Source organism: Mytilus trossulus, chromosome 13 (genome assembly GCF_036588685.1).
Source record: "Mytilus trossulus isolate FHL-02 chromosome 13, PNRI_Mtr1.1.1.hap1, whole genome shotgun sequence".
In the NCBI taxonomy this organism is placed as follows: Eukaryota; Metazoa; Mollusca; class Bivalvia; order Mytilida; family Mytilidae; genus Mytilus; species Mytilus trossulus.
This window is the reverse complement of record NC_086385.1, coordinates 3,249,601-3,272,381: the sequence shown is the minus strand read 5'-3', so window position 1 is coordinate 3,272,381 and position 22,781 is coordinate 3,249,601. Positions and strand designations below refer to the sequence as shown.

Here is a 22,781-nt window from a genome sequence, read left to right as displayed (position 1 = left end):
CCTGAACATTGTCAACTCTGTCAAATCCCAATGTATATATGTCAACAGATAAATCTTACACAAACAAAATCTTTCTTTTCAATCCACACAAATTTGGCTAAAAAAGGTTTGGCTATCCTTATAAATGCAACAAATGTTGAGCTGTCAATGCTCAGTATACAAACTACAAAATTGGAAAACAAAATCACGCTGTCTTTGCTCAAGCTTATTACTGTCATATTTTTTTTTTTAAGTATTATAGATTTTACATTTTTTTATTCGAGCGTCATTAGTGAGTATTTTGAAGACGAAACGCGCGTCTGGCGTTAATATGAAATTTTCTGGTATATATGATGAGTTTACTTATACATGGTCTTATAATTGTGTTTTCTTCTTCTAGAGCGGTATTAACCACACCCTTATTTGTTTTTGTTTCTTATTGGTCTTTTCTTGTTTAAATATGTAAACATTAAAGGTCCCCGGCACAATTTGGCATATGAGGGGTTTCATGACAAGCATCTGAGGGATTGAAATAAGCCTAAGAATTTTCTAATGGGACAATGTTACCATCCACCCCTGTTCACAAATTGAATGGAGTGGCCCATTATTGAAAAATAATTTTAAACCAATCTAGTGTCTTCAGTGGGATTATTACAAAGAGGGTTGTACTTCATGTCAGTAGAAATCAGGGGTTTCCGGCACGATTTCAGGGGTTTCCGGCACGATTTGGCATAAGAGGGGTTAAAAACCAAGCATATGATGGATTGACATTTATCTAAGAATTTTCTAATGGGGGTCTTTGACAACGTTTCCAACGAATCCCTGTTCAAAAATTTAATTGAATGTCCCATTATTGAAAACAAAAATTTAAACCAAACTAGTGTCTTCAGTGGGATTATGACAGAGTTCAGTACTTAATGTTAGGTAGTGTTTTCGGTTTACTTCCGCTTTTGTTGGGAGTTTTGTTGCCAACTCTTAAGTTTTCTGTATGTTTTTGTGAACTGTTGTTTGCTGTTTGTAATGTTTTATTGTGTGGCCATGGAGTGTGTTATTTTTCGACGGTTGTTTAGTGTCCTCTTCGTTTCCTTCATTTATTTAAAAAAGTGTTTTAACATACTTAAAGTATTCGTCACTAGCTGAAACTGTCTTGTTATCGCTGTAGGTAAAATTAGCTGCAAACATAATAAATTAATTGATTAAAAACAATGCCTATATATAAGGCTAATAATTAATGGTTTAGTATTACAAAACAAAAAATGAAAAGAAAATTTAATTAGTCATATGTTTACCTTCAATGCATACAGTTTGTTTGTTGTTAAAATTGGTAATCATTGAACTGTTAAATACATTGTATTTAGTTATTGTAATTGGTTATCATTGAACTGTTTAATACATTGTATTTAGTTATTGTAATTGGTAATCATTGAACTGTTTAATACATTGTATTTAGTTATTGTAATTGGTTATCATTGAACTGTTTAATACATTGTATTTAGTTATTGTAATTGGTTATCATTGAACTGTTTAATACATTGTATTTAGTTATTGTAACTGGTAATCATTGAACTGTTTAATACATTGTATTTAGTTATTGTAACTGGTTATCATTGAACTGTTTAATACATTGTATTTAGTTATTGTAACTGGTTATCATTGAACTGTTTAATACATTGTATTTAGTTATTGTAATTGGTAATCATTGAACTGTTTAATACATTGTATTTAGTTATTGTAACTGGTAATCATTGAACTGTTTAATACATTGTATTTAGTTATTGTAACTGGTTATCATTGAACTGTTTAATACATTGTATTTAGTTATTGTAACTGGTTATCATTGAACTGTTTAATACATTGTATTTAGTTATTGTAACTGGTAATCATTGAACTGTTTAATACATTGTATTTAGTTATTGTAACTGGTTATCATTGAACTGTTTAATACATTGTATTTAGTTATTGTAACTGGTTATCATTGAACTGTTTAATACATTGTATTTAGTTATTGTAACTGGTTATCATTGAACTGTTTAATACATTGTATTTAGTTATTGTAATTGGTAATCATTGAACTGTTTAATACATTGTATTTAGTTATTGTAACTGGTAATCATTGAACTGTTTAATACATTGTATTTAGTTATTGTAACTGGTTATCATTGAACTGTTTAATACATTGTATTTAGTTATTGTAACTGGTTATCATTGAACTGTTTAATACATTGTATTTAGTTATTGTAACTGGTAATCATTGAACTGTTTAATACATTGTATTTAGTTATTGTAATTGGTTATCATTGAACTGTTTAATACATTGTATTTAGTTATTGTAATTGGTAATCATTGAACTGTTTAATACATTGTATTTAGTTATTGTAATTGGTTATCATTGAACTGTTTAATACATTGTATTTAGTTATTGTAATTGGTAATCATTGAACTGTTTAATACATTGTATTTAGTTATTGTAATTGGTTATCATTGAACTGTTTAATACATTGTATTTAGTTATTGTAATTGGTTATCATTGAACTGTTTAATACATTGTATTTAGTTATTGTAACTGGTTATCATTGAACTGTTTAATACATTGTATTTAGTTATTGTAACTGGTAATCATCGAACTGTTTAATACATTGTATTTAGTTATTGTAATTGGTTATCATTGAACTGTTTAATACATTGTATTTAGTTATTGTAACTGGTTATCATTGAACTGTTTAATACATTGTATTTAGTTATTGTAACTGGTTATCATTGAACTGTTTAATACATTGTATTTAGTTATTGTAACTGGTTATCATTGAACTGTTTAATACATTGTATTTAGTTATTGTAACTGGTAATCATTGAACTGTTTAATACATTGTATTTAGTTATTGTAACTGGTAATCATTGAACTGTTTAATACATTGTATTTAGTTATTGTAACTGGTTATCATTGAACTGTTTAATACATTGTATTTAGTTATTGTAATTGGTTATCATTGAACTGTTTAATACATTGTATTTAGTTATTGTAACTGGTTATCATTGAACTGTTTAATACATTGTATTTAGTTATTGTAACTGGTAATCATTGAACTGTTTAATACATTGTATTTAGTTATTGTAACTGGTTATCATTGAACTGTTTAATACATTGTATTTAGTTATTGTAACTGGTAATCATTGAACTGTTTAATACATTGTATTTAGTTATTGTAACTGGTTATCATTGAACTGTTTAATACATTGTATTTAGTTATTGTAACTGGTTATCATTGAACTGTTTAATACATTGTATTTAGTTATTGTAATTGGTTATCATTGAACTGTTTAATACATTGTATTTAGTTATTGTAACTGGTAATCATTGAACTGTTTAATACATTGTATTTAGTTATTGTAACTGGTTATCATTGAACTGTTTAATACATTGTATTTAGTTATTGTAATTGGTAATCATTGAACTGTTTAATACATTGTATTTAGTTATTGTAATTGGTAATCATTGAACTGTTTAATACATTGTATTTAGTTATTGTAATTGGTAATCATTGAACTGTTTAATACATTGTATTTAGTTATTGTAATTGGTAATCATTGAACTGTTTAATACATTGTATTTAGTTATTGTAACTGGTAATCATTGAACTGTTTAATACATTGTATTTAGTTATTGTAACTGGTTATCATTGAACTGTTTAATACATTGTATTTAGTTATTGTAACTGGTAATCATTGAACTGTTTAATACATTGTATTTAGTTATTGTAATTGGTAATCATTGAACTGTTTAATACATTGTATTTAGTTATTGTAATTGGTTATCATTGAACTGTTTAATACATTGTATTTAGTTATTGTAACTGGTTATCATTGAACTGTTTAATACATTGTATTTAGTTATTGTAACTGGTTATCATTGAACTGTTTAATACATTGTATTTAGTTATTGTAACTGGTTATCATTGAACTGTTTAATACATTGTATTTAGTTATTGTAACTGGTAATCATTGAACTGTTTAATACATTGTATTTAGTTATTGTAACTGGTAATCATTGAACTGTTTAATACATTGTATTTAGTTATTGTAACTGGTAATCATTGAACTGTTTAATACATTGTATTTAGTTATTGTAACTGGTTATTATTGAACTGTTTAATACATTGTATTTAGTTATTGTAACTGGTTATCATTGAACTGTTTAATACATTGTATTTAGTTATTGTAACTGGTAATCATTGAACTGTTTAATACATTGTATTTAGTTATTGTAACTGGTTATCATTGAACTGTTTAATACATTGTATTTAGTTATTGTAACTGGTAATCATTGAACTGTTTAATACATTGTATTTAGTTATTGTAATTGGTTATCATTGAACTGTTTAATACATTGTATTCATTTATTGTAACTGGTTATCATTGAACTGTTTAATACATTGTATTTAGTTATTGTAACTGGTTATCATTGAACTGTTTAATACATTGTATTCATTTATTGTAACTGGTTATCATTGAACTGTTTAATACATTGTATTTAGTTATTGTAATTGGTTATCATTGAACTGTTTAATACATTGTATTCATTTATTGTAACTGGTTATCATTGAACTGTTTAATACATTGTATTTAGTTATTGTAATTGGTTATCATTGAACTGTTTAATACATTGTATTTAGTTATTGTAACTGGTTATCATTGAACTGTTTAATACATTGTATTTAGTTATAGTAATTGGTTATCATTGAACTGTTTAATACATTGTATTTATTTATTGTAACTGGTTATCATTGAACTGTTTAATACATTGTATTTAGTTATTGTAATTGGTTATCATTGAACTGTTTAATACATTGTATTTAGTTATTGTAACTGGTTATCATTGAACTGTTTAATACATTGTATTTAGTTATAGTAATTGGTTATCATTGAACTGTTTAATACATTGTATTTATTTATTGTAACTGGTTATCATTGAACTGTTTAATACATTGTATTTAGTTATTGTAACTGGTTATCATTGAACTGTTTAATACATTGTATTTAGTTCTTGTAATTGGTTATCATTGAACTGTTTAATACATTGTATTTAGTTATTGTAACTGGTTATCATTGAACTGTTTAATACATTGTATTTAGTTATTGTAATGTGTTATCATTGAACTGTTTAATACATTGTATTTAGTTATTGTAATGTGTTATCATTGAACTGTTTAATACATTGTATTTAGTTATTGTAACTGGTTATCATTGAACTGTTTAATACATTGTATTTAGTTATTGTAACTGGTTATTATTGAACTGTTTAATACATTGTATTTAGTTATTGTAACTGGTTATTATTGAACTGTTTAATACATTGTATTTAGTTATTGTAACTGGTTATTATTGAACTGTTTAATACATTGTATTTAGTTATTGTAATGTGTTATCATTGAACTGTTTAATACATTGTATTTAGTTATTGTAATGTGTTATCATTGAACTGTTTAATACATTGTATTTAGTTATTGTAATGTGTTATCATTGAACTGTTTAATACATTGTATTTAGTTATTGTAACTGGTTATCATTGAACTGTTTAATACATTGTATTTAGTTATTGTAACTGGTTATTATTGAACTGTTTAATACATTGTATTTAGTTATTGTAACTGGTTATCATTGAACTGTTTAATACATTGTATTTAGTTATTGTAATGTGTTATCATTGAACTGTTTAATACATTGTATTTAGTTATTGTAATGTGTTATCATTGAACTGTTTAATACATTGTATTTAGTTATTGTAACTGGTTATCATTGAACTGTTTAATACATTGTATTTAGTTATTGTAATGTGTTATCATTGAACTGTTTAATACATTGTATTTAGTTATTGTAACTGGTTATCATTGAACTGTTTAATACATTGTATTTAGTTATTGTAATGTGTTATCATTGAACTGTTTAATACATTGTATTTAGTTATTGTAATGTGTTATCATTGAACTGTTTAATACATTGTATTTAGTTATTGTAACTGGTTATTATTGAACTGTTTAATACATTGTATTTAGTTATTGTAACTGGTAATCATTGAACTGTTTAATACATTGTATTTAGTTATTGTAATTGGTTATCATTGAACTGTTTAATACATTGTATTTAGTTATTGTAACTGGTTATCATTGAACTGTTTAATACATTGTATTTAGTTATTGTAACTGGTTATCATTGAACTGTTTAATACATTGTATTTAGTTATTGTAACTGGTTATCATTGAACTGTTTAATACATTGTATTTAGTTATTGTAACTGGTTATCATTGAACTGTTTAATACATTGTATTTAGTTATTGTAACTGGTAATCATTGAACTGTTTAATACATTGTATTTAGTTATTGTAACTGGTTATCATTGAATTGTTTAATACATTGTATTTAGTTATTGTAACTGGTTATCATTGAACTGTTTAATACATTGTATTTAGTTATTGTAATGTGTTATCATTGAACTGTTTAATACATTGTATTTAGTTATTGTAACTGGTTATCATTGAACTGTTTAATACATTGTATTTAGTTATTGTAATGTGTTATCATTGAATTGTTTAATACATTGTATTTAGTTATTGTAACTGGTTATCATTGAACTGTTTAATACATTGTATTTAGTTATTGTAATGTGTTATCATTGAACTGTTTAATACATTGTATTTAGTTATAGTAATTGGTTATCATTGAACTGTTTAATACATTGTATTTAGTTATTGTAATGTGTTATCATTGAACTGTTTAATACATTGTATTTAGTTATTGTAATGTGTTATCATTGAACTGTTTAATACATTGTATTTAGTTATTGTAACTGGTTATCATTGAACTGTTTAATACATTGTATTTAGTTATTGTAATGTGTTATCATTGAACTGTTTAATACATTGTATTTAGTTATTGTAATGTGTTATCATTGAACTGTTTAATACATTGTATTCATTTATTGTAACTGGTTATCATTGAACTGTTTAATACATTGTATTTAGTTATTGTAATTGGTTATCATTGAACTGTTTAATACATTGTATTCATTTATTGTAACTGGTTATCATTGAACTGTTTAATACATTGTATTTAGTTATAGTAATTGGTTATCATTGAACTGTTTAATACATTGTATTTATTTATTGTAACTGGTTATCATTGAACTGTTTAATACATTGTATTTATTTATTGTAACTGGTTATCATTGAACTGTTTAATACATTGTATTTAGTTATTGTAATTGGTTATCATTGAACTGTTTAATACATTGTATTTAGTTATAGTAACTGGTTATCATTGAACTGTTTAATACATTGTATTTAGTTATTGTAACTGGTTATCATTGAACTGTTTAATACATTGTATTTAGTTATTGTAATTGGTTATCATTGAACTGTTTAATACATTGTATTTATTTATTGTAACTGGTTATCATTGAACTGTTTAATACATTGTATTTAGTTATTGTAACTGGTTATCATTGAACTGTTTAATACATTGTATTTAGTTATTGTAATGTGTTATCATTGAACTGTTTAATACATTGTATTTAGTTATTGTAATTGGTTATCATTGAATTGTTTAATACATTGTATTTATTTATTGTAATGTGTTATCATTGAACTGTTTAATACATTGTATTTAGTTATTGTAACTGGTTATCATTGAACTGTTTAATACATTGTATTTAGTTATTGTAACTAAAGATACAGAGATGTGTTCATCTTCACTATCCAAGGTTTACAATTATATGGTCATTTTTATAAATTTTCTGTTTACAAAACTTTGAACTTTTCGAAAAACTAAGGATTTTCTTACCCCAGGAGTAGATTACCTTAGCCGTATTTGGCACAACTTTTTGGAATTTTTGGTCCTCAATGCTCTTCAACTTTGTATATGTTTTGGCTTTTTCACTATTTTGATCTGAGCGTCACTGATGAGTCTTATGTAGACGAAACGCGCGTCTGGCGTATGAAATTATAATCCTGGTACTTTTGATAACTATTTACGTTGATTAAATTGATCGTAACCCTAGCTTGGCTAGCGAAGATGAGATGTGTTACTCATTCCTTTAAAATCGGATCTGTTAATTGATTGGTTTGTTAGTGAACTTTGAACTATGTATTACAAATGTAACTGACGACAGTAAAATGGATGATTTTCATAATTTTATTGGTTAAAAGTCACTGGTGTTAACAGAAACTGAAATTACAACGATCCCAATATTTTTCTGAGCGCTTAGACAATTATAATGCACCGTTACGATTCAAATATGATGTAATGGTACAGGAAAACCTTGCAGCTGAGTAACTATTGAGAAAAGTGACTGTAATGATTTTACCTATTTCTGCGGTCGACATATTGGCATCGTCGTAATTCAAGTTACGGTAATCTGTTTCACACCAGTGATAGTGCTTAGTACGAGCTGTAATGTTTTCAATAACTAAACTAATGTAATTATTGTGTTATCCTGAAAACTATTCTATTTTTAGTCTATTTTGAGGGATTCTTCTGGTTTAAGAGATATTTACCACAGTCAGGTCTCGAGGAATTCCGAGGATCCATGAGTGAGAAATTGAATGTTTGATATCCATCCTGACAAGCACATGTGTTCCATGAGTTATCACAATATTTCCAGGGAACTTCCGCCGCCATGGACGCGAAGAAAAAGTATATGCAGTATGCAATGATGACGGCATAATAAATGGCGATCAGAGAAGATACTATTATCATTGAAAATCCAAGACCTACAACACAATGATGACCAATACTTATATCTATATTTATATTACTTTGACTACTTATAGCCTATGTGTGATGATTTCTATTTAACGTGGCTCTAGCTGTATTCGCCGCATTTTTTGCGCCTGTCCCAAGTCAGGAGCCTCTAGCCTTTGTTAGACTTACATTATTTTTAATTTTAGTTTCTTGTGTACAATTTGGAGTTGAGTATGACGTTCATTATAACTGAACTAGTATATGTATTTGTTTAGGGGCCAGCTGAAGGACACCTCTGGGTGCGGGAATTTCTCGCTGCATTGAAAAACTGTTGGTGACCTTCTGCTTTTGTTTTTTCTATGGTCGGGTTGTTGTCTCTTTGACACATTCCCCATTTCCATTCTCAATTTTATCATACATCTCATTATTGTGATATTGATCAATGGTAAAATGTTTGTATTCTTGTCTCGTATTTTTGCTAATATTCTTTGTCTATATGCTTTAATTTTCTCAGTTTCTTTGTTATATATTTGTTTGTTTTTATAGTGATAAACACATTATTACCTGTAATGTCTGTTTGGTTTGTTCACACAGAGTGTTGTCAATATAATGGAATTTCACACGACTGTCATACAAGTGAGAGGTTTACCTAGCTATAAAACTAGGTTATTTCTACCATTTTCTTTAAAAGAAATGCCTGTACCAATGAATATGACAGTTGAAATCACTTTCGTTTGATGTGTTTGAATTTTTTATTTTACCATTTGACTCCGGACTTGGTGTTTTGAATTTTTCTCGGAGTTTGGTGTTTTGTTATTTGACTTCTTAGAGGTCTCTCTTACCTTTCAATGCGGGGTTGATCCTGAATACTTTTATTGGTCCTAAACTTGCAAATTGTCCCAAACATAACTCCAAATAAAATAACGGTATCCCAATGAACACGAGACATATGAAATATGGAATCAGAAAAGCACCTAAAATAGAAAAAAGGAACATAATCATGATAAAAGTGACGATGTTAGCACAGCCGTATATATAATTTTTTCATGCTAGAATGTGTATAGAATTGTTTAACAAACTGTTACAATTGATATTTTCGTGCAAGATTTTAACAGTCTCCGGGTCAAGTTTGCAGTTCCGATGAGTGCAAAAGTTGTCACCTTAATTATTGGAGTTTGGTCAAAATAAAGTTGATAACTTAAATGAAGTTGATAACTTAAATGAAGTTGATAACTTGGTTGATGTTGGTTGCCTGATATTTGTCCAATTTTTTTTAGCTCTAGCACTGCTGTTGAAAAAGTTATGCACCTTTTTTTCAACAATTACCTCAAAGGAAAAGTAGTTTTCCTCAAGGTAAATCAAATTTCCCTAAGGATTTTTTTGGGGTTAAAATCCGAGTTTATAAGAAAGTCAATATATTCTGTGTACATTAATGTTCCTTTACCAGATGTGTTTGTCCTTTGACAAAGGCACATTTTTTTGGAATTTTAGACCCTCAATGCTCTTCAACTTTTTACTTGTTTGGCTTTATAAATATTTTAATATTAGCGTCACTGATGAGTCTTATGTAGACGAAACGCGCGTCTGGCGTACTAAATTATAATCCTGGTACCTTTGATAACTATAGGCATTATCATAAAGATGTCTTAAACTTTTGATTAACATATAATAGATGTCTTAACGAGCCTCCTCATTGGCGTTAACATGACCGTTTTATAGCGATTATATGATTACCAGACCGAATATTTTATGTATATTTGATTGTTTAATAATCATGGACTCTCTTTTTTATCATTATCTTGTTCATAAATTAATTAATGATATTGTGATTATATTTGGAAAAAATTGTAATTTTGTGATAACTTGGACACCCCTTTGAGGACCTCCTTCTTCACTTACCTCCACCATTTTTAAAACAGAGATAAGGGAAACGCCAAACGTTACCCAGACCTACAGCAAAGCCAACACAGGTCAGAATAAACTCTAGCTGACTTCCCCAGTTCGCTCTAGCCTTTCCCTGTCAATACAAACAAAGACATGTTTAAAATAACTGATAATTGAAAATCATAATAGACAAAAATGATGTATAAAACTATATGCAAAACCAACAAAGGTCAGAATAAACTGTAATTGACTTCCTCGGTTAGCTCTAGTCTTTCCCTGTAAATACAAAACGATAGACGTGTTTAAAAATACTGGGAAAAAAACATGATTGTACCAGATCTACAGCAAAGCCAACACAGACCAGACTAAACTCTAGACTTTCCCTTGGAAACACAAATTACAAATACATTGAAATTATGAGGTTACTAACGACGTAGTATACTAGTATGACACTTACGACAGCATTCACGAACAAAACCTTTTGTTTAGCTTTGAACATCAGCTTGCCATTCACAGACGTCGTAGAAGTGAAGTGTTGGATTTTTTTCAGTTGTAATGAAACATTGTCTAATTTGATTTGATTTTTTTTAAATTCTTTTCAATTGTATGTATTGTCATGTATGAGTTTATCCTTTGTTACTCTTTTTGGTGCAATTTTGAAAAAAAAACAATTGTAAAGTTAATAAATTTAAGTATATTTGAAACTGTGACAGATTAAACTGTTGATGCACTGTTACATTTGATAGTATAAATTAATCTTCGGCAAGGTCATAATGTAAAGTTAAAGGAGCCTCTGGCCTTTGTTAGTCTTGTATTATTTTTATATTAGTTTCTTGTGTACAATTTGGAAATTAGTATGGCGTTCATTATCACTGAACTAGTATATATTTGTTTAGGGGCCAGCTGAAGGACGCCTCCGGGTGCGGGAATTTCTCGCTACATTGAAGACCTGTTGGTGACCTTCTGCTGTTGTTTTTTATTTGGTCGGGTTGTTGTCTCTTTGACACATTCCCCATTTCCATTCTCAATTTTATTAAAACAAACTTTCCATCACGAGGCCAGGTCAAGGTACATATACATCCTGTACATATTTAACTTAAAAGTGTTTTCGTTAAAGTAAAGTATTTTTTAAACTTAATTTATTTACAGTTATCCCGTCGTTGTGAAGGAGGGAAACAGTTTAATTTAGGATGTTTATAGACATGTCTTAGTTACATGGAAACATGGGTTTTATCACCGGGAATTAGGTCAGGACATTCATTTGTTTTTTTCTCACAATGCCATTTTGTTTTTGTTTATGTATTTCGTTACAATATTACTTTTTTTTTTATTTTATGTTTTTAAGAGATTTTAAAGAACTTTTAAAAGATGAAAGATACACATAAAGTTAATATTTAAGACAAATACATGTATTGGGACTTTAACTCCTATTGACAAGTGGGATCAAACGACCGACATATTTTTTATAGATATTTCTAAACGACAACTTAGCTATGTTAGTTATAAATAATCAGCACTTTACACAGGTAAAAAGGATTTTTGGTCACAAATTGCACAAAAATTATATTCTTTAATAAACTTAATAAGTAATACTATTCTATGTCTCTGAATTATTTTTTGATCCCTTTCCCTTTTTCTTTTATTTGATAGATAATAGAACATGTGGTATGAGTGCCAATGTTACAACCTTCCATCCAAGTCACAATTTGTAAATAAACCATTATAGGTTAAATAATACGGTCTTCAACACGGAGCCTTGACTCAAACCAAACAGCAAGCTATAAAAGACCCCACAAAATGACTTGTGTTAAACAACCCAAACGGGAAAACAACGGTCTAATTTATATATCAGAAAACGGCAAACACTGAACATCAGGTTCCTGACTAGAACAGGTGCAAACAAATGCAGCTGGTTCAAACGTTCACACGTTTTATTATGTACCAACCTTCATCGTTACCTGAAACAATAGTGTAATATAACATCTCAACATAGAAAGATGTTGGTTTGTTGTTGTTGTGATTCTTGTGGTCTTGCTTTCGAATATGTAATGTTTTGTTTTCTGTTCTTTTGATTATTTTAAGAATATTTCTTATGAATGAAGAAACTTAGAGGCATCAACATAAAAGTAATTTAGAAAACAAGTAGGTGTTATACATAGTATCGTAGGCTATCTATTAGAAGCCATTGTTTTGTTTTGTTTGACTTATCTATGTTGATCAATATAATTGCACCTATATTCCGACGTTATCTTTTATTTTGAATTTCAAATAGAAATGCGTAATATAACCTTGAATGTCATAACATTTTAAATGGAATTAAACAGAAATGCAAACGTTCTTAGAAGCAAAAGAAAGAAAAAAGGAAATAAAAGTCTTAAGTCGTAGATAAAGAAGAGATGACCCACAACACCTGACTTTTAGACAAACATTGTCTATTTTCAAATCACCGACTTTTGACTCCAGACTTAATATTTTTTGGACAAGTTACCTACATGTTGGTAGGAAATTCTGAAAAATGTGTAATATGTCGAAGAAACAACAACTCGACCAAAGAGCAGAAAACAGTCCAAATCCACCAACGTGTCTTCAACACAACAAACAAAATCCCACACCGGAGGTGGGTCCTCAGCTAGCCCCATAACAAAACTGTGTACGTTTTCAAAGAAAATGGACCGTCGTCACACAAAACTTAAATGTGGATTTGGGAACGAAAATACTATTCTTTAACACAAATATTCATTTTAAACTGTATTCTTTCTTTTATTTCTCTACAAAAACTTTCTAAGGTGGTTTTGCCTTGTGATTTTGTTACAAAACTGTTTGGTAAGCTAACTCGGACTGCTAAGAAGTCATAACAATAAATTGCATAATAAACTATCTTGTAAATGTAATATAAATTCCACCAAGAGAATTTGACAACAGTCGCATATTACATCGTACAGCAAGTTATCAGTTGACGAGATAACGCAACAAACGTCAGAATAGATAACTTTGATAAACCAGACAGTGCAGTACAGAGAAAAATAATAAATAATAGTTATTATTCTGTGTTCAGCGGTTTGTGTTGATATATACTAAGTGGTACTGTTCAAATGATGTCAACATTTTAAAATTATTCATTACTTAAAACAATTACATAACAATGTATTTGTTTTGCCAAACGAATATTGAAAAAAAGATTTGATAATATAGATAATTACTTGGTTACATTTTACGTAACGTCAAGCGGCAAATATTAGAAGTAAATACAAGACAATGTCATATTGATACACTGAGTCGTTTCTAGCAGTCGGAAGGTTCTGCAGTCTGCAGTTCGATTTGTCACCTATATGGACGTATATATTCTGACTATTAACTAATAAGAGAAACGAAAAAAACGTATGAACTACAAAAACAGATATTGTCAAAAAGCTATTTTGGCGGTCCTCATAATAACTACACGAACTATATTAACTTGAATAATAATCAAAAATAAAAATATGAAAGATTTAAAAATGAAAATCCAACGGTATTATTCATAAGTGTTCTTAGCAATCTAGCTCAAGTGCTTTTCAGTGTTATTGTACCTGAATTACATAACATTTGATAAAAATATTATTGCACAATGTTTGCTTAGGAGGCAATCTTGGATTTATTTATAACGAAGCAAGATTAAAGGACGAATCAGCTGCATTTATGTTTAGATAACATGGATAAGAGCTATAACCGTATGTTTTCATGTCGGTTGTAGTTATTTATGATTTTGTTTTTTAAATTACAATAAATACAGACCTTAAATTTTTGGAGATTTGTAAAGGGGTTATTTAGTCGTTTACTGAAACAAGAATTACAGAACCACTATCAAAAACCTGAAAATGAAACAAGTACAACAGTTGTCACTTTTAGCCATGCTTTGTATTTTGGTCACTGTTTACCATGCTTTAAATTTTGGTCACTTTTTTACAATTTTTTTACCATGCTTCGAATGTTGATCACATTTTACCATGCTTTGTATGTTGTAACTTTATTCTATGCTTTGTATTGTTGTAACCTTTTTACCATGCTTTGTATTTTTGTCACGTTTTACCATGATTTGTGGTTTGGTCACTTTTTACCATGCATTTAAGTCACTTTTACCATGCTTTTTATTTTTGACACCTTTCACCTTGCTTCGTATTTTGGTCACATGTTACCATGCTTTGTATTTTTGTCACGCTTTATCATGCTTTGTATTTTTGTCACGCTTTATCATGCTTTGTATTTTGGGCACTTTTTATCATAGTTTATGTTTTGGAATTCGACTTAACTGTTTAAATACGGAGGCAAATTTAATTTACAGCACCTAAAAAGAAATTCCATGAAGACTAAACTATCATTGGTATGAATGAGACAAGCCTACTATATACACATGTAGGACGTTGAATGTGCATGATGTGCGTTAATATTGAATCGGTTTCTAAAATAAGATTCTGTTTTTAAAAAAATTGACAAATTTCCAGTGTGGTGTCACTTATATTAATTTTGCAGTTTATTTCACCATTATAAATAAGTCTTACCTAAAGTTCAGTACAGAATTCATATATACGTCTTGTATACAGGCTATTGATATAGAATTGGGATATAAATAAATAAATACACTTCAATATGTTGTTTTAAAAGATGACACTTTAACAATGAGACTGAAGTTGATTAAACCTGTCGACTGTCTTTACTTTGAAGTCTTTGTTAAACTTTTATACTCTGATCTTAGGTCACCTCAAATAACTTGTATTAAAAAGAAGATGTGGTATGATTATCAATGAGACAACTCTCCACAAGAGACCAAATGACACAGAAATTAACAACTCTAAGTCACCGTACGGCCTTCAACAATGAGTATACTGTCGATTAACAACTCTAAGTCACCGTACGGCCTTCAACAATGAGTATACTGTCGAACGTACGGCCTTCAACAATGAGTATACTGTCGAACGTACGGCCTTCAACAATGAGTATACTGTCGAACGTACGGCCTTCAACAATGAGTATACTGTCGAACGTACGGCCTTCAACAATGAGTATACTGTCACCGTACGGCCTTCAACAATGAGTATACTGTCACCGTACGGCCTTCAACAATGAGTATACTGTCACCGTACGGCCTTCAACAATGAGTATACTGTCACCGTACGGCCTTCAACAATGAGTATACTGTCGAACGTACGGCCTTCAACAATGAGTATACTGTCACCGTACGGCCTTCAACAATGAGTATACTGTCGAACGTACGGCCTTCAACAATGAGTATACTGTCACCGTACGGCCTTCAACAATGAGTATACTGTCAACGTACGGCCTTCAACAATGAGTATACTGTCAACGTACGGCCTTCAACAATGAGTATACTGTCGAACGTACGGCCTTCAACAATGAGTATACTGTCGAACGTACGGCCTTCAACAATGAGTATACTGTCACCGTACGGCCTTCAACAATGAGTATACTGTCGAACGTACGGCCTTCAACAATGAGTATACTGTCGAACGTACGGCCTTCAACAATGAGTATACTGTCGAACGTACGGCCTTCAACAATGAGTATACTGTCACCGTACGGCCTTCAACAATGAGTATACTGTCACCGTACGGCCTTCAACAATGAGTATACTGTCGAATTGTCTTTGCTAGGGTACGGCCTTCAACAATGAGTATACTGTCACCGTACGGCCTTCAACAATGAGTATACTGTCACCGTACGGCCTTCAACAATGAGTATACTGTCGAACGTACGGCCTTCAACAATGAGTATACTGTCGAACGTACGGCCTTCAACAATGAGTATACTGTCGAACGTACGGCCTTCAACAATGAGTATACTGTCACCGTACGGCCTTCAACAATGAGTATACTGTCGAACGTACGGCCTTCAACAATGAGTATACTGTCGAACGTACGGCCTTCAACAATGAGTATACTGTCACCGTACGGCCTTCAACAATGAGTATACTGTCGAATTGTCTTTGCTAGGGTACGGCCTTCAACAATGAGTATACTGTCACCGTACGGCCTTCAACAATGAGTATACTGTCACCGTACGGCCTTCAACAATGAGTATACTGTCGAATTGTCTTTGCTAGGGTACGGCCTTCAACAATGAGTATACTGTCACCGTACGGCCTTCAACAATGAGTATACTGTCACCGTACGGCCTTCAACAATGAGTATACTGTCGAATTGTCTTTGCTAGGGTACGGCCTTCAACAATGAGTATACTGTCGAATTGTCTTTTCTAGGTTTGATGTCTATTTTTAGGCCACCCCAAATTGTTTTTGTTCTTTTGTTTGTCGCACCAATAAAAAAAAATCTGTATTTTGATAACCGGGGACTTAAATCCTTTCAAGCCAGAGAAAAAATGCTAGACAAATGTTTTAGTAACAAAAAATAAAGTCTTTCTTGATCAGGTTTATCCAATTGGAGGTCCATTTACAATTTGAACCGACGAACAGTGTCCGCAAGACCTTGCACAGTAGATTTTAGATTGTCAATTATTTTAGACATAAACTTACAGCGTGCCCTTATTTATCAACTTTCATTTTGTGCGAAGGATATCAATTTCCTTTCTAGATACATGCTACCTTTCAAATAAAATAAGATAAGATATTGACGAGACATGATCTATTTTTTGGCAGAAACATTTTATAACTTGCTTTTACCATTTCCTGTTCCTGTTTTTTTTGCTTACGGTAGGTTAAGTTAGCCATAAAAACAAAGAACAATACACCATTTTTCTACATATATACTTTACATATGTACAAAGTGAAAAGGTACTAAAATTATATAATTAGCAATTAAATGAAATATAGACAAAAACGCCGCCAAAAATGAAGATAAACAATATCGCGGCAAAAATGAAAATATAAAATATCACGTCCAATAGCAGAAATACCGCAGCAAAAAAAAACATTACATAGCAAACTAAAATTTGAGCAACCACTAAAATATCTATCCAAAACTGTGAGTTTACTTTTTTACAAATTTCTAAAGACTAAAATGTCTAAAAGACACGCATTACAAAAAAGATAAGTGAGAAGCCAATTAACGTGACTATGATTTGGTCTCTGGCGGGGTGTTTTCTCATTGGCCATACCACATCTTCCTTTATCTATTTTGACACTTTGAATATAGCCATTTAACTTGTCTATGGACACGGATAAGTTAATGACATCTAGACACATTTAGTAGCCAGGTAACACGGCAACTAAAGTGGAATCTTATTATTTACGATATTGGTTTTCATCTTGATATCATTTATTTAGTTTATTGAATACTTAAATGGTGTGGGAAGGTTAATATTTACAGTACAATTTATTTAGGATTCCGACAGGATCTGTTCCGTAATTGACTCGGATATTTTACATGTACAAAATTTAAACGTGTTTTCTCGGAAAACTTCGGAAACGCCTTTTTTATGTGTTTTTGTTTTGATTTGTTTGCCTGTTTATGCAAGTGCCTGTGGTTTATGCATGTGGATTGCAATTTATATAATTAATAGTGTTGTATACCATTCAAAATATTCTCTCATTTGCTGTTACATTTTAATTCCTATTGTTTTTTTCTCTATTATTTGTTTATTTGATGAATATTGTTTATTCAATCAATTGTTTATTCTATCAACTGTTTATTCTATCAATTGTTTATTCTAATTTGTGTAGTCGTCACTGTCTTGTTTGTATTGGTTTTTTATATTAATCTCTTTTAGGGGCCTATGTCGATCATTTCTTTTCAAATTAAATTTCCGCTGAAACCTCTTGCGCATGGATTCTGGTATGTCTGAAGCCAAATTTAAGATTTAATCTTTGTTTAATATATCATAATCAATAATTACAATCATTATATCTTCGCATTGACCGACATGACGATACCGTATACATATCTGCTGTAGTGTAAGGTCTTAATGTCCGTTTTAGCACTACATGCAGCTATTGAAGTTTCAGATGACAAAGACATATAAATAGACTGTTCAGAGTGTTTGTACCATATCTGTACTTAAATGTACCCAGACTATACGTATACCTGTACCGACTTTAGATAACACTCATATATCTACGTCTATACATATAAATACGGTAAATCGTTTGATAAATGGTTGATTTATTAAAATTAAGTATCTTTAGAATGTCATTCATACTGTATTCGTCTCGACTGCTGCAATACCAGGATGCAAAGAAGTCGACACGTTTATGTTAAGACTTCAAGAAATTTCGTGTTCGTTGAACTTAAGGATGTACTTAGCTGAGGTTAGGTGAAAATTAATAAATCAAGAATTTCGAATTGATACTATAAACTGGTAGAGCAGCAATTAAGGATAAAGATGAGCTATAAATATTGATAGGTCATGGACCTTCTTTTCGAGATATTTTGGATTTAAAAAAGGGCGGGAAAAGGCTGACTCGGACTTTTACCTTACATTTGCATTGATATTAGCGTCATTGTTGTAGCGCTAAGGGACATCGAAAACAAGCATTTTATATACAACGCAAAATGTAGGCCAAAGCGGATAGATGTTAGTTAGATAACTTTGCAGAGAATATTATATACAGACTGAGAGTACATATTATTAAAAAGGTACTGCAATGCTAATTTCAATAACTAATACTCGGTTTTAAAAACTCTGCAGAGCTTATGTTTATACTTGCAATGCTTATACCGAATCTAAATGATGCTCCGTGTCTTGTTATGTCTTATGATGTGGTATCCTTAAGAATCAGCCTTTGCCAGAACAATTATATCATATAATAGTTCAACAAATGCATACATTGTTTTACATTGTCTTATCGGGGCCTTTTATTGCTGACTATATGCGGTATGTGCTTTGCTCATTGTTGAAGGCCGTGTGGTGATCTATAATTGTTAATGTTTGTGTCATTTTGGACTTTTGTGGATAGTTGTCTCATTGGCAATCATACCACATCTTCTTTTTTATATCACAAGAAGGGGATTGTTGCCTCGCCAGAGACGCGAGTTTTTAATCACCTGTATTATATTAAGGAGCTACCATTTGATGTTTTTTGGGAGGAGGGGGTGGCTCGGATACATTTGGAAAAAAAATAGTCAGGACAGGAGTTTTGAGTTACTAGTAAAAGAAAGATAGGGTGAAAATTTGATTAAAAATAGATCAGGATAAACAAATAAAAATCCAGAACCGAATAGAGGAAACATAAAAAGGCAGGACAGAGAATCAGAGACAACAACAAAAACAAAACGCAGGGCAACATTTTTCATCCTAGCTCCCTAATAAAAATCAAATGGTAGCTCTCTTACGCACACGTACATCATTATACCTTATCAGCCATCTCAGTGGGTGAAATCTTAATAACAGTTCGTAGTGCAAGGTTTCATTTTCATAGTGATTTTGTTTTGTGGCATGTTCTTTGTCTTTTTCATTTGAGTTAATTGTCCTATGGGGTTGTAACATTTTGATCTACATTGGTCCTTGTAAGTATATGTTAACATTATTTGTCAAGCTAAGATAAGATAGTCTCTACCTATAACCTTGACCTATGAAGATCAAATGTACTTAGACTTCCGGGTAATGGCCAATATCGGAAAATATTGTTTTTCTTTCCACTTTGTCACAGCTGTTGATCATTATCAGATTTATCTCCCTTGACCAACATTTAAAAATATTTATCTATTCAGATTTCACTGTGTTATGGCTGTTGATCATGCATGCATAAGATTTATCTCCCTTGATCAATATTTGAAATTATTTGTTACAAACATGCAAGACCGTACTTTGACCTATTTATGGTTTACTAATTTAAATTGTGACTTGAATGGAGAGTTGTCTCATTGGCACTCATACCACATCTTCTTATATCTATTCGGATTTTACTGTGTTTTGGCTGTTGACTATCAGCCATAAATAAGATTTATCTCCTCTGAGTATTGTCCGCTGTCAGCCTTATTATTTCAGTGTGTTAATTTGTCAGTTTATTTTATTTTATCAATAAAGCAGAACCTATGATAGGCTATGATACTAATATAATTTTCGTAGACAGCAGGGTCCTCACTTAACCTGAACATGGAGTCTGGAGACATATCATTTAAAAAACCAAAATATATTGTTCAAACGACCCAATAAAGTCAATATAATTAGGAGCATAGAGGTCAAAGATATAATAATGATGAAGGGTGCAAAATATAATATTGGAATCATATTTCCTTGGGACCTCGGACATAGCACACCAGGGCGCGGAGTCGTACCACTGGAGTCTGAACATCTATCAGTGGAAGCCTAAAACCAAATGAGTCCGCATAGCCAATACAGTTTAGAGCCCTAGAGGCCAAAAATAAAAAATGGATGGAGCCTGGATCATTTATCCAGTGTCTTTATATTAGCTCAATCTGATGAAATAACTAGAAGTATAAAGTTAGGACATCAGGAATTTATCACAGAATTTTATTTAGGCTGGGAGAAGTAAATCTCAATATATATATGTTCCTGATTTAGGCAAACATGTCAAGTTTTGTTCTGTCAATTACATACTGCTATCGTAAGTTAGTTAAGTATGATCAATCAATCAATCTGAACGTATTTCAGTCACACAATCCAATATGATTCCAATATGTAAGTCAAGTGAGCACTTTCACAATACGTCAACTAATAATGCAGGACTCTTACTAGTCAAACACGATCTTTTCACCGAAAGTAAGTGCACATTAAGTATGATGCTAGTTCCTAATAGCTAATTAAGTAAAGTTCACTTCAGCTCTCGGAGAATTAGATATGTACCCAAAAAAATGTTTGAAACTCAAGAATAGTAAAAGCTAGAAAATTTCTAGTCGAGTCAATTCAATTCAAATATGGATTGCCATAAAACTACATATTTGTAGGATGTGACACAACGTAACAAAATGAAATTAAAATTAACAACAAGATTTAATCTAATTAACGATACTATACATTAAATCTAATTAACGATACTATACATTAAGATAAAAAGTTGAATCTCAGCGATGGTGTCAACTGACTATAGAGTGGTCTATGAGTGTTCTACTAATCATAAGATTTGTAATTTCATGAATTGTAGTGCAATCGATCAATATTTAAATTTTACTCTACAAACATGTATATATAGTAAAGAACTTTGTACAAACATATTATATATAGTAAGGGTTAGGGTTAGAGTTTGGGTTAGGGTATATGTACATATAGTAACGAACTTTTGAGTGTTTTGTTTTCTTCTTTTTTGATAAGGGTTATCTAAAAATAATAGAACTTTAAGTGCTTCTTTTACTTGTTTGCGTTATAGTTTATCTCAAATAGTAAAACGGGCCTCCCCTAAAACAGACAAAAAATATGTCAGACGGTAAATTTACAGAAAATGCGTGTATGAAGTCAGGAATATGACAGTCCACTCGGTTCGTCGATTTATTTATAAAATATATTTATTTATCATATAGATAGATTGTTTTTCTTTTTTTCTTTTTTTCTTTTCAGGGTTTTGTTTGTTAAATGTATTTTGTGTATGTTTATATTATTTGTCACAAACTTATTGTTCAGAGTTTATATGACAATAAATATTTGAATTGAATTGAATTGTTAATATAAAATTAAGAATAGAAATGGGAATGTCAAAGAGACAAAAACCCGACCGAAAGAGCATGCAGACAACAGCCGAAGGCCACCAATAGGTCTTCAACGCAGCGAGTAACTCCCGCACCCGGAGGTGGTCCTCAGCTGGTCCTTTTATAAAATTGTGTACAAGTTCTGTGAAAATGGTTAAACTTTGTCAGCTTTTATTACCTTTCCCTCTTCTAGTTGGACCTCAGTATTTTTGTTTATACTTTTTACTGCCAATTGTACGTCAATAAAAATCCTCTGTTACTAATTCCTAATTCTAAAAAGCGCCGACCCCCCTTTTTTAGATCACATCCTGGATCTACGGCTTCTATAAGTGCGAATTAAACATTCTTAAAGGTCCCTGATATTACAATGCGTTATCATTCAAATATGAATGACCATATTTATACTTGTTCAATACAAGATAAGTTCAGCAATGACCATATGTTTGTTCAATACAAGATAAGTTCAGCAATAATACCGAAACGAATTCCTGAGTTAATCGCATACTATAGATATGATAATCTTTTATGAGACGTAAACACACATTTTTTTCAATTTTGATTTGTTTTCATCTGGTATTGAATAGTTGGACGCCGTAT

The 22,781-nt window shown here is 30.6% G+C and overlaps 1 protein-coding gene across 1 annotated transcript in view; it reads right to left on the bottom strand.

The window, feature by feature from the left end:
• LOC134695515 (sodium- and chloride-dependent glycine transporter 2-like) overlaps nucleotides 1-22,781 on the bottom strand; it is a 40,487-nt gene that overhangs the window by 16,531 nt on the left and 1,175 nt on the right. Inside the window, exons 2-5 of the mRNA XM_063556791.1 lie at nucleotides 10,612-10,729; nucleotides 9,555-9,686; nucleotides 8,526-8,741; nucleotides 1,097-1,151 (exon numbers count right to left, since the gene is read on the bottom strand). Coding sequence (XP_063412861.1) covers nucleotides 1,097-1,151; nucleotides 8,526-8,741; nucleotides 9,555-9,686; nucleotides 10,612-10,729 — 521 coding nt within the window. The remainder of the gene's footprint in view (nucleotides 1-1,096; nucleotides 1,152-8,525; nucleotides 8,742-9,554; nucleotides 9,687-10,611; nucleotides 10,730-22,781) is intronic.